Source organism: Magallana gigas, chromosome 2 (assembly GCF_963853765.1).
Source record: "Magallana gigas chromosome 2, xbMagGiga1.1, whole genome shotgun sequence".
NCBI classification, from domain to species: domain Eukaryota; kingdom Metazoa; phylum Mollusca; class Bivalvia; order Ostreida; family Ostreidae; genus Magallana; species Magallana gigas.
The window spans coordinates 14,379,739-14,393,962 of NC_088854.1; the positions used below are offsets into that span (position 1 = coordinate 14,379,739).

The 14,224-nt window shown below is 34.3% G+C and overlaps 1 protein-coding gene across 2 annotated transcripts in view; it reads right to left on the reverse strand.

Annotated features, from left to right (window-relative positions):
- Nucleotides 1-3,637: 3,637 nt before the first annotated feature.
- Nucleotides 3,638-14,224, reverse strand: part of LOC105337427 (uncharacterized) — a 16,133-nt gene continuing 5,546 nt past the window's right edge. Inside the window, exons 7-15 of one of the 2 annotated variants that reach the window (XM_066075167.1) lie at nt 11,761-11,979; nt 9,016-9,237; nt 8,667-8,852; nt 7,845-8,048; nt 7,360-7,736; nt 7,076-7,271; nt 6,380-6,484; nt 6,168-6,284; nt 3,638-4,209 (exon numbers count right to left, since the gene is read on the reverse strand). In XM_066075167.1, coding sequence (XP_065931239.1) covers nt 4,183-4,209; nt 6,168-6,284; nt 6,380-6,484; nt 7,076-7,271; nt 7,360-7,736; nt 7,845-8,048; nt 8,667-8,852; nt 9,016-9,237; nt 11,761-11,979 — 1,653 coding nt within the window. In that variant the 3' untranslated portion in view covers nt 3,638-4,182. Of the gene's footprint in view, nt 6,013-6,167; nt 6,285-6,379; nt 6,485-7,075; nt 7,272-7,359; nt 7,737-7,844; nt 8,049-8,666; nt 8,853-9,015; nt 9,238-11,760; nt 11,980-14,224 lie in introns of both variants that reach the window. The other variant, XM_034448101.2, reaches the window with a different exon arrangement.

Here is a 14,224-nt window from a genome sequence, read left to right on the forward strand (position 1 = left end):
GCTTTCCCCCAATCAGTCTCATAGTCCAGTATTGGAAAGGTTAGAGTAACGTAAAACGGCGTGGCTATACCCAAAAAGCAAGCCGTTATAACCGAAATTTTCTTGGCCATTCCAACTTGTTCCTTTGTGATTCCAGAAGGATGATGCGAGATGTTTCCAACCTGGCGTAAACTTTTCATAATGCAACGAAGCACGTAAATATACATCAGAATGTTAGAAATTATAATCATCAACAAGAAGAATTTAGTGCACTGACTTACATAGTTCTTTTTCAACTCGTACATAAAGCCACAGCCAATTCCGTATGGTTGTTCTTCACTGTAAAACATCAAGTATGACGCCATTGTTCCGAAAGTCCAAAACAAGAGGCAAAGAATGACAAGTCGACGTTGGGTTACATATTTATGATACTTCATATTAAGAGCAAACACACAGCAAATGTCCAGGTCATACATACTTACTGTCAGCAAAGAGACATTTAAAAAAACAAACGCCAAATACTTTTTGAACTCGCAGTTATTTCCATACTGATAAAAGGAAAGAGGCAAACACAAAATGAGCCCAGTGGAAATATCTGACAGAACTAGATTCATTGAAAGAATCTTCACCTGAAAGTTAAGCTTTTTACAACGATATAAAATGACCATTGCTAAAATATTTTCAAGTACAATTATTCCGCCAATGGGTATCAACATACCATCCGTCAGAATTGGCTGAGATTTGTTGGCAGTATTGGAGATGGAAATATTTTCCATTTTTACAAGTCTACACTCTGAAGTTGTAACCTATCATAAAAACGTTTTAAAAAGGTAGAGTATAAGCCTCTTCTTCTTTTCCACTAACCATCCTTTCTGCTAATGGGGGTACTAATGTCAACTGGTTTTGATAATATATAATTATATAGTCACGTGGGTGTTGAAAACGAATGAGATACAATTCTGCAAGGACGTAGTTGTTGATCAAGGCGATGGACCTATTGACGTTATGGGAGGTGTTTGTATCGATCGAATGGCCTTTAAGCTTTTGTAATAATATGTACATTTTAATGATCATACTTAAGTGAATATATCTATGAGACAGCATTTTATCAAACTTTGTGCTTTTCTCAAAATTAAAATTTAGTAAATGATGATGGATTTTAGCACAGGTTTGTCTAAATGTGTTAGCATGTGTAGCATACACTTTTGCGTCCGAGAATGATATATGAAACCTATAATAGCGATGATGATACGCTCACGTGGAGAGAGAGAGAGAGAGAGGGAGAGAGAGAGAGAGAGAGAGAGAGAGAGGGGAGAGAGCTTGTAATAGCATACAATATCGCGGTTAACATTAAAAAGATCAATGTTTTTGTCCACGTGCGAAGATATTTGGTTCCGAAAAGTACTCTGCAGACAGACAAGACGTAAACAGATTAACGTGACTTGACAAATAAAGAAATAAAGACCATTTTCATTCCGAAAAAACAGTTTTTATTACAGATAATATAGAGTTACTAGTATTTAATCTATTACAGAAAGAAAAAAAATTCGAACTTCAATATTTTTTTATACGTTTAACCTATAATGTACCGTAAACTACAAATTGCAGTATATTATTTGCGAAAGTAAAATCAAACAAAAACAAATTATCAACCATTATAATTATCAAAAGTTGAAATTTGTACACAGTTAATAGAACGTATCATCAAAAGGCAATTACCATTTAATATTGCTACAAAAAATTCAATTGCATTCTACAAATAGGTCTCTCTATCTGAGGTCTTCATCAATCAATAACTGATTTCCTCCATTATTCATGAATTCCCTATCAATTAAAGTGATTAGATGGGTTACTCATGTTACTTTAAGATTGTAGTTGTCTCTTGATTAATCCATTATTGATTGTTTTGTTGGACAAAATAAACGCCAGGTGTGTCCATTTATATTACTTGCGTATATATTTCACGTCGTTTGATTTAACAGCTCAGAGTGACCCAGGAACCACTTAGTTGATCTGAACGTTCGGTACCTTAAACAATTAAAGAATGACGTTCTTTTGAAACGAAATTGAAATAATCAGAAAAAAGGATGAATGAAAGTTTAAGCAACAATCGGACTTTTGGTGTCCCAAAGCCTCTGATTTCGGACGAATTTCTCATTCCCATGGGCATTTTCATTGTCGTGGAGAATTGTATTTCTTTTATCATATTATTACGTTGTAACCGACTAAATTCACAAATAAGATTTCTAAATATCAATTTGTGCCTTTCGGACTTGTCAATGGGACTACTTCTTTCCATACCCGTGAAATCTGTAAGCATCGGAGGCACTTGTATCATAAGAAAATACTTCACAGCTTTGTTCATACACGTGACTTTACTGATAATCACGATGTTCAATGTGGACAGGGGATGTGTCTTGTATTTTGGAGTCAAGTATTACAGATACATCAATAAAAAGTGTCTATTAATGTTCTTTACTGTGGTCTGGATTTTGGCCATTGTCATTACTTACTGCCGTTTCTATGACTCGACAACGCCCTGGGCAATTTCATGCAAACCCGTATTCGCCACAGAAAACAATGTTGTGACAGAACTCACGAAGTGGACAATAGCACTCATCCTTGCTGTAAATCTGGCGACGTATTTTTATTTCGTCGTATACATTCGAAATCGCTTCATCCGTGTGTATGGCACAACCAGTCGCAAGAATTTAGCGCCGTCAAATCAACTAAGACTATTAGGAAAAGTGTCCCTGATAACGGGCTACTTCATCCTTTCCTACCTTCCGTATGTGTTAACTACATTATTTCCATTGTTGGATTATAAAACGCAGAATGGTAAAATCGCACACACTGTATTGCTAAGTCTTCTAATCCTGAACAGTGCCGTTAATCCTTTTTTGTACATTCTGAGATTTCGAGAGGCAATTCATCAGATGAAATGTTTGCTGTGTTTTTGGAATGAACCCTACATCGACAAGCTTAAGAAGCGATATAAGGAGCAATTCGCAACCTACGAAATCAGAGTTCCATAGTTAGTGACTTTGCTCAGTAAGGGTGGTGCAAGTGCTTTAGCAAGATCGTCAACATTTTAGAACTGCAAGAATAGTTATCAAACATAAGTGTCCTAAATTGTCTGCATCAGAATGTAATGATGAATTAAACTTGACATATAATTTTTAGTTTTAATGTATTTTATGTAATAAAGATCGATAATATCAATAACGTGAAAGACTTGCAAAATCTCACTATCAGATGTCTTCAAACATCATCAAATTAACTATGCAGTACAGATGTTGCAATATATGCAATATATACGCCAAGATTGAGATTACTATTGTAACAATAAAATGCTTTTATTAGCGTTTCATGCGGGTGTCGAGGTAGCTAGCATTGCTTAAAAATGTTAATTTTCTTGCAACGATTGTGATTGTTCAATATAATAGACAGAGATCCATAACAATGAGTTAATGTTAACTTTAATTATCATTTTCGTCGATCAGAAAGAAAGGACAATATTTCAATGCATGATAGGGTTGAGATGCTTACTAGACTTTTACTTGGAAGTTTAAGATCAGAAAGTCCGTCTATGGAGTTCTAGCTCTCTATGTAACTAAGTTTTCATAAATCAAAAAAAAATGAACAAAAAAAGATATCATTGAATATTGTAAACATTATTTATTAAGACTACTTGAATTTACAGTTTGACATTCAATGAGCACGAAACATTTTAAAGTAAAACAGTCTTTTAAAGTTAAGGAATGATTATGCCTTTATTCATACAGAGACACAGAGGCGGGTCAATTCTCTGGGTCGCGCAGGTTTCAGTTTTGTCAGTTTTTATATGAATTACATCAGGGGTTTTTTCAGAAATAGAGGAAACTACCTAATAGACAGGCCTATAAAAATAACTAATGAATGACGTTAGTGATGTTGTGCTATAATGAGTCTGGCTCCGTGATCATGAAACCATCTTAAGTCTGTAATCCAAGACTTAATCATAAGATCTAAACTTAGCTAAGATTGCTAAGAAATTTTAGCGAAAACTTAGAGTGTTGTCATTTTAAACTTACTTTGTAAGAATCTTAAACACGATACATGATCGTGCTCGGCAGGCTTTGGTAAACATTAATTCATCACCCAATATACTGTCAAACAACTGTGTCTTTTGTTTTGTACACCCATACAAATACAGGTTTGGTTCTAGGTTTGAAATACCAGATATCTCTTCTAAATAAAAAAAATGAAATAAATGTATACATAAATGAACTGCTACAGTAACTTTGCTCTACTTACAAATGTCATTTAAAATGAAATTTGAATCTACAGAACGCTATGTAAAATGTCTAGATGGTAATTATATGTACATGTGTACATGTACATGGAACTCTTAGGGGGCAACAACATGTTTACGCATACATTTTTCCAATATTTTTCTAATATTTTATGTCATCTACAATTAATTAACAACTCAGTGTGTCCATCTGTCTACCGTCTACAATTAACAACCAATACATACAAAGGCTTTGAATGTTTAAGTCTATTTGTCCAAGATATACCATTTAAATTATATCTACTTTTACGTAAGTTAATTGGTAATAGAAGTAGTGATATGAAAATACATAGATTAGTTAGAAAGGAAATTTAAATTGTTTTTCATTTTGTACAATGAAAAATCAATGCATATAATACAATGTGACCTACATATTATAACGGAGTCTTACAGACCAGATCAGATGACACTTAGGCCAGCTACGATTGTCTACAGAGTAAATAGTACAGACAGAAACCAATACGTAATAATTTCATCACCATGTCTACAGCAATCCAAAATGATAATAAAACAACTTTTGTTGACCAAAGTAGTCTTACACTTTTATATGGACGGTAAGAAAGAAGATCGAAGAAACTACTCATAGCACATGAAAATTTACAGATTGTCCTGTAAAGTTACTTATATATACTGTAGACCAAATAAGAAATAAATAGACATCAATGTTATACAAGTATAAATGGCAAAGACAATGGCTTCCTAAAAGGGTTTATCATATCTGTGCAGGCACGTAGCATCTGAAATTTACAGATAAAAAATCAATTTACATGGAGATGCCAACCCCCCGCCCTTTTATGGGGCCATTAAAAAATTGAATTGAAAATAAGGAAGAAAGCAGTGAAATTGAAGATAAATTGTGAAATTGGGATATCCCCCCCCCCTCCCCCCGGATTAGGATTTTCAGACTTATGAAAGAGGCCTATTTTCCTTTTTTTTTTGTTTTTTTTTTTTGCTTGTCAAGATTTTTTGGTCGAGTCTTCCCCCTTTCAAAAACGATGCTTCGTGCCCGCTGTGTGATTGTGTTTTGGCATCTTTATCCCATATTAGAAATGCATCAAATAGTACATCAAGACAGCTCTGCCGACTCTACATGATGAAAGTTCATAGGCAATGGAAACCCGCCATAAAAAGAATGTAAAAAATAGGACACACTTTAAGATTGATTCAATGTAAAGTTTAAACATCCGTATCTACATCTGTAATTTTAAAAGCATCTAAGTTCGAATTACGGCAAACATGAAATTCAACTTGACAATTTAAATAGAAGTGTATATTTGGAATATAGTATGAGTTATTTCTGTCTTTCATGAGTGTGACATTATAGTTGAACTGCTATGAAAATAATGAAGATTTTTGAAAAGTAAACACTCCATTTCTCTCAAAAAAAAAGTTAATATCAACAATTTTTTTTACGACGGTAAAACGTGTCCCCTCGTGACGACAGGTCCCCCGTCGTGAAGTATAACTGCCGGCCAGGCACATACGTCGACTTTGTTACCGGTGTGCCCAGTACACCGGAAGTATGATTTATTGACGGTACTTTTATTTTCTGCAAAGACTAACTGCATTGGTGGAGTCTGGGCGCACATCAGCCAACAAAGTTCAACAGTTGCATCGATAAAAGGGTAGATTTTTTCAAGTTTTGAAGATCTGAGTTCCTTTCGGAGGAAAGCTCTGTGCTTACAATATTCCTTGTAGATCTTAAATGAGAGAAATAATTAACTGGACTATGACCTAGATCTACTGAAAAAGATTCATTTGAAATAAAATAATTGTTCAGCTCTGTGGTGTTAAAAGTGTAATTGGCTTCAAACCAAATCTGCATGTTTGCTAAATAAAATATTTGAACTCTTACCTTTGATAATCCTAAAACTGAATGGATGGCATTTCCTTTCTGAAACTCAGATGCACTTTTTTCACACATCCAACTCAACATGTCATCCTTTTCCCCAGGAGCAGCAGCAACAAATTCCTGAATATAGTACATATAGTGTGAAATTGCGAAATTGGCAACAGTGACATGAACGAACACAGAAATATGTTAATTTGTTATAAATATAAACATACCTTTTTGTCCTCTTCAAATTTGGGTTCCCTGATTTGTTTCTCTAGCTTTTCTTTAATATTCAAAATCTGTTGTTGTAGGGCATTTTTACAAAACTTGTACACATCCTGATATTAAAAAAAACAATACAGTATATCAATACTCAGAAATAGAATACTCACATTTGGATTATAAGGTTTTAGGAGACATGCAATCTTAAATCTGGAAAATAGACTATACCTGCAAACATCTTGGATTTAGCTTTTATGTTGGAAATTGTATAGCATTAGATTATTTCCAACTTACAATGAACTTATTCTTTACTTTTAGAATAGATGTACACTATTTAAATATCATATTAACAGTTGGTGGTTTAACACTACTTTATGCTGAAAAGGATTTCAATTTTTATCTGAGTTTCCACAGCCTACATTTTACATGTCAACTTAGCTAAGCAAAATTTATATAACTGAATCCTACTAAAATAAGTATACATATATAACACTTTAAAATTTGCAGATGATGGCCAGACTATTTTAAAACAATTTTCTATGTTTTTGTTGATGATTTATACTGTAGTGAATAAAAAATCAATACATAAATTATTTGGTCAGTGTAGTCATTTTTTCCTTCAATGATTCATTGAACACATTTGAAACACATTTGAAATGAAACAATATCTATTAAAATCTAAAATATGCTAAAAACAAATAACTTACCTTGACAACTTCTATTAGAATAATATAAATTTCCCTTTCTGAAATTGTTGACTTTAAGATTTCGTGGGCGTCTGACCACTCATTGTCAAAAAGTTGTTCAAAACGTTCCCCTATTTTTGTTGGACGATTCTTGTCACTCAGATCAGCTATATTGGGGTTGTTATGCATTAGACTTCTACTTGCAGCTTGACTCAATCTGTAAATAAATGAATTGTCGAGTTTTAAGTATTATGCTAAATTAAAACTCCATTAGACATGAACTCGCTCTCTGTTAAATATCATACCTAGTTGTCAGGTCCTCTATCTCTGAGTTCTTGATTCTCAGTTGATCCTGGAGCTTGTCTATCTCCTGCTGTAGAGCGAATTCTTTACTTTCATCAAAATCACGTCTCCTTCGATCATAGTCTTGTTCCTTGTTGTAATGGGACCCTGCCCTGCCTTGCATCCCTTTTACATCACTACCTGATTTTGGATCAATTCCTAATTCTGCCTGAACACCTGGTTTTGCCTCTACTTTTTTCTCTCTCTTGCGACGCAGTTCCTCTTCTTTCCACTCATTACTTGTGGGGACTGAGCTCGATTCCATTCCAACATTAAGAACACTTTTGTGCTTGGTTTGCGAATTCATTGTTTCATTCACTTCCAGAGACTCTGCTGAAATCTACAATAAATTGATAGTTTCCTGTATTATCATACTACATACTCTACATCAACTCTCTGTAATATATATGTACATGCTAAATCGTTGTTACTCATCATATTCCGATACCTGTGTAAGGTTATCTTTGCTTTCATAAAGCACCTCTGAATGGAGCATGGACCCATATTCCATCAGTACCGATTCACTTCCCTTAATTCCTTCTTTCTGAGCACGAAGAAGAACCGCATGAAGAGGCCTGCTTGGTGTTTTATCATCGACGTATGTTTTACTTCCTCCACGAGATCTCTCTTTCCATTCAACTTTTCTTGACCACTATTGAAAATGAATTTTTCTAAATTAATAATTTTTTTCTACATGGATCAGACAAATGCCAACAATATTGTGAATTTAATCATTATTTTGTGGAATAAGAATAAATAAAAATGTTGAAAAAAATGTTGAAAAAAGTTACATGTTCAAAATATCATAAAAATCTCATCATATTGTTGATACAATATACATTTATATCAAATTTCGTAGAAAAAGCACAAGCTATTACCGGTACCTAATGTTTCACAGACAAAATGAAAAAATTTATAATCTTTGAACTTTTGACCTCAAAATTATTGAAATACAGAATGACAGATATAACCCTATTAAATTAATGCAAACCCAAAAAGTACTAACTCAAGAACATCATGAACCAGTGTGTTACAAGTGACATCTCAATAATTCATATAATCTCTAAAGAGGAAAATCCATATCAATGTTCTCACATACCCGGTAATCTTAACATAAAATTTTGAAACAAAAAAATTTTCTAGAGATAGTTTAGATAAATATAGTACATTCTTGGAATTAAAAACCTATGATCTATTGGGCTAGTACTGATTGGGTCAATCAGGCCTGAGCAAAGAATTTCAAAATATGCAACATTGCATAACTGTATACCAAATTTTTATCTTGGGAAATTTGTTCCTCAATGTCCTGTAGCTTCCTGAATTCTTCCAAAGCTTCCTTGAATAAATCATGGGCAAAGTATTTTCCCATGCTGTGAATTATGTCTTTCATACTCATTTGCACTGAAGGAACATGGACAATTGGAGTTGCAGTGTCCCTCCTTGGCTGACTCTTACCCTGAATTTGAATTTTTAAATAAGATAAAAGATGTTTTGATACCAGTTAGTTATTTCTCCACTTCCTTATCTTTTGCTTGCAAAGTCTTTGATACATGTATTCTTGCAAATTTTATAATTTCAATGAATATCAATTATACCATTAAATTGTGACTGACCAGTACCTTTGGATTTTCCATTCTGTTAAATAACATTTCTAGGTGCAGGAGGGAGCAATATTCATATAGTGCTCTGGTACTGTTGGGAGTTTTGTCATTTCTTGCAGTCTGAAGAAGAATGCATAATGGTCTTTTCGAACATGGCGCAGATTCCAGCAGGTCTAGATCTTTAGTTGCACACAGGCACTGTTCAAACCATTCATTTTGTTGTTCTTGGGAAACGAAAACCTTATGGAATGAATAAATGTAAAACATACTATCTATAGTTTCAAATCATGACCCAGAGTCTGCTTTCGGCTACTACCTACATTCATTGTTCATGGTTTGCAAGATTTATTTATACGTCTGATCATATATAAAATCACAATCCAATTGGCTTCATTGGTTTCCTGATCTTGCACAAAAATGTCGACAGAAATTTGACAGAAATACATAGCTTTTTAGAAAATTGGCTATGAACAATGAAGTGCCTTCATATAATTCTTAGGAATGATTGGTTCTCATTTACAGATTTAAGATTATCATAATAATTACACATTGTTGAGGTGTTGACCATCTCAAAGGGCTCCATTGAAATAATGGACATTAAAATGAAAAACATTTCAGAGGATTTTGCTTTAACCTTGACCTATGACTAAATTGGCATGAAACTATTACCGTAATTAAATATCATTGCAAACCCCTTGCATACCAAAAAAAATTTTGGTTTAATTTGAGCACGATAAAGTCAACTGAAAAGAACTAAGGGTCTAAAACTGAGATATAATATGACCTTCACATTGACTTAGAAACTAGGTTCAAGGTCAATGCACACTCTTTAACCAAAAGCTCTGTTTATTTGAAGTATGGACCAGATAGGGCTGGGGAAAGAAAATATAATATATTGCTCTGGACAAAGATTTTTAAGGTGGCCTGAGTATGAGCCAGATTGGGCCAAAAGAAAATGAAATTATGCTCCAGATGTTTCAGACTGACAGCTGGAGGGACAGACTGATCACTAAAGAGCTCCAGCAGAGCAAGGCCTCTAAAAAGAAAAAGAAGTTATTTTGTATGTTAAAACAAAAGGCCAATTGGCCTTAACGGTCACCTGAGTAGCATATATCCCATACACAAACTTGTCATGGAGTCTATGCATCTAATTAATTAGGTTTCATACTGGAGTAGAAAAATCATAAATTTGTAATGATGACCACATTTCAAAAAGAACTGTGAAACTAAACTAAACTAAAAGATCTGGTCTACAAAATCATGAATTCAGTTTTCCTTTCAGGTGTGTGGGAGTAAAGAAGATAATTTTTTAACATTATATGCATTAACATCTATACATCCATTTCGGCCCTGCCCCAGAGTCAAAACCCATCTTTGAGGGGACATGAAAATTAAAATTTCAGTAGAGGACTTCCCGGTAAACATAATTATTAGTCAGTGTTTTTTTTTATACCGATGTGTGAGAATAGAGAAGAAGATTTTTAAACATTATATGCATTAACCCTATATTGCCCCCCCCCCCTCCTCATGTCATGAACCCCTGACCCAGGGGCCATAAATTTCACAATTTAGGTAAAGGAGATTGGGGATATCATAACCATGTATTCAGTTTTTTCCCTACATGTGTGGGAGTAGAGAAGAAGATTTTTTAAGATTTAAAACATTTTCACTATTTGGCCATATTGGCCCCACCCTAGAGCCTGAACACCTGACCCAGGGGTCATGAATTTCACAATTTAAGTAGAGGGCTTCATGGACATCATAACCATGCATTTAGTTTTCAAAAAATATATATGGGAGTAGAGAAGATGATTTTCTAAGATTTAAAACATTTTTACTATTTGGTCCTATTGGCACCACCCTAGAGCCTGAACCCCTGACCCAGGGGTCATGAATTTCACAATTTTGATAGAGGGCCTCATGGACATCATAATCATGCATTTAGTTTTTAACAAATACCGGTATATATGGGAGTAGAGAAGAAGATTTTCTAAGATTTAATACATTTTTACTATATGACCATATTGGCCCCACCATAGAGCCTGAACCCCTGACCAAGGGGTCATGAATTTCACAATTTAGGTTGAGGGATTCATGGACATTATAACCATGCATTTAGTTTTTAACAAATATATATGATAGTAGAGAAGAAGATTTTCTAAGATTTAATACATTTTTACTATTTGGCAATATTGGCCCCACCCTAGAGCCTGAACCCTTGACCTAGGGGTCATGAATTTCACAATTAAGGTAGAGGGCTTCATGGACATCATAATCATGCATCTAGTTTTCAAAAAATATATATGGTAGTAGAGAAGAAGATTTTCCAAGATTTAAAACATTTTTACTATATGGTCATATTGGCCCCACCCTAGAGCCAGAACCCCTGACCCAGGGGCCATAAATTTCACAATTTTGGTAGAGGGCTTCATGGACATCATAACCATGCAACCAGTTTTTTCCTCACATGCGTGGGAGTAGAGAAGAAGATTTTTGAAAATTTGGCTTTTTTTGCCTATTTGGCCCCGCCCGTGGCACCCCAGGGGTGGTAGAGCCATGAATTTCACAATTTAGATTCTTCTTACCATAGAGATGCTTCACACCAAAAATGGTAACGATTGACCTGGTAGTTTTCAAGAAGAAGTTAAAATTGTTAACGCACGACGCACGACGACGGACAAAGACCAATTGCAATAAGTCACCTGAGTGACTCAGGTGACCTAAAAAGTCTTAACGCAGCAAAGATTACTTTTTTAAAATTACCATTTCTTCCCTGTTGAAAAACTTTCTAACATTAGTCTCAAGCTGTTCTAATTCTTTAAGAGCTTTTTCTATGAAGTCCTTCTGGTACTTTTTGCGAGATTGCTTTAGAACTATATGGATATTTTCTGTTGAGAGACATAATGACTGTGATGTACTTGTTGATGATGAATGTAAGTCCCCACTATTCACAACACCAGAAGTTGATGTAGAACGACTTTTCTGAAAATAATATTTGAGTTCATGTAATCACAGCTAGATGTATACTTTATATACATCATTTAAACAATAAAATGCTCTCTTTGGTAATTTGTGAAGGATATGAAGGTGGTGACATTGCAAAAAAATACATAACCCGCTAACATGGGTTATGTAAAAATTTTCTGCAATGATCGCTACCTTCATAACCCGCATGAATCATCAAAGAAAGCATTTAATTGTTTATATTTACATCTTTCTTGTAACTAAATAATGATTATTATTAATAATGATTATTATAATAATTGATTATAAAAAGTAAGTAAAATTAACTAAATTACTGTTAATGTACATCACTACAATAGCTAAAAGAAACAGCCAAATTGTCTCCTATCAGAATTTGAGTCTGACATAATCATGATTATTTCGTGCAGTCCTGATTTTTCATAGGTCGCAGTAGTTTTTGAATACCCGTAATTGATTAACGTGTAGATTTCAGTCCTGTCAGTTTTCTGTCAATTTCAGCTACTGTAGATTTTAACAAATTGATAAACAGTGTAGATTTCAGTCAGGCTGTTTCTATAGAGCTATGAATTAACTATAAGTTTCCATAAAAAATAGAGGGAATCATACTCAGTAGCTGTAAATATATAGAAATATTGACAGTGATACATTGTATAGGCACCAAAAAAATGTTAGTTGTCAATCTGTTATTCATCAAAACCATTAAAAATATGGACAATCTATTATATACTAATTTTATAGTGCTACAGTGTAATACATAATTCAATGGATTAAAAGTGAAATATGTAGAATTACAATCACAGATTTTAGACTATATCATATGATCATTGTAAACAGAGTTTTTAGCACCTTATGGTGGCCAAATTTTCAATACCAAGTATTTAAAAACATGTTTTTAAATCTTCTGTATGACAAAAAGTGCAATCAAATACTAATGCATAGTAGTATTATACTTTCAAAATAATTGTTGATTTTGAGGTCAACACAATGATTTAGCTACCCGAGAAGTACAATATTCACCAAGCTTAAGGCAAGGTGAATATTGTACTTCAAAGGCAGCTTTATTATCGCATTTATTAAACAAGAGGCCCATGGGCCACATCGCTCACCTGAGGAACAATAGGTATGATAAAGTCAGCTTAATGGAGTCATAATACAATCTGGACAATGAACATTAATACATGTAGATCCTGTATAAATAAAATCCATTTTTCCCCCTTGGAACTCGGATAGCCCTGATTGCTGAAAATATTTACAAGAGCAGACTTTAATCACCGCTCCTGTACATATATAGGGACTCAACGTTATGCAGGCAGGGATGACCGCACACCTACGCAACTCAACAGGTACCAACGTTAATGCAAGCAGAGATAACGCAAGCAGGGATGACCTCATACTTGCGCGAACAGCTCAACCTAACGCAGGGAGTGCCGCACACTTGCGCTAGAAAGGCCAGAACACCAGCAGGGATGACCATACACTAGTGCTCCGCCGCAACCACCACCAGTACAAGCAGGTATGACCGCACACTTGTATTAATGCGATACAGGGCAGAAATGACCGCACATTCTGTATCGTTGGTTAGAAAAACACGAAGATTAGAAAGAGCAGGGATGTCAACACCCTCTATCTCTCTGCACCTGTTCAAGTTTAACCCCAAACAGTCGCTCGTTGCAATGCAATAGACACTGTCCCTATACATGTGCCGGCCTAAAATAATTCATAGTATCTAAAAATTGGAAATCAAAAATAAACAAACTAATCCAGCCTAACCAAAATCTACTTATGCAGAACAACTTATATACATTGAATATTTATTATTGTATAAAAATAATCATCACAATAATTGGTTAACAGTGGATGCATTAATTAAAATAATCAAGAATCAATAAATCAAGGGCAATAACCCAAAACAGTAATACAAAAAGATTCTAATGAAAAAATAGCTGCCTGCTTCAATTTTATAGTCATATCACATGTTGAGTATTGCAGTTCTCAAAAAGATCCTTTACAATTGTTTATATATGGGATATTTAGCTACAACAAACTCTGAACCTTCTTGTGAGGCCGAAGAATTGTCCTGGAGCCAAAGTCTTAACAATTATAAAGAATCATCTTGCTGATTAGTTTCTGAGAAGAAGATTTTTAAAGATTTACTCTTTATTCCTATGTAAAACTTTAACACCCCCCCTATGTGGCCTCACCCTACCCCCAGGGGTCATGATTTTCACAACTTTAAATCTAC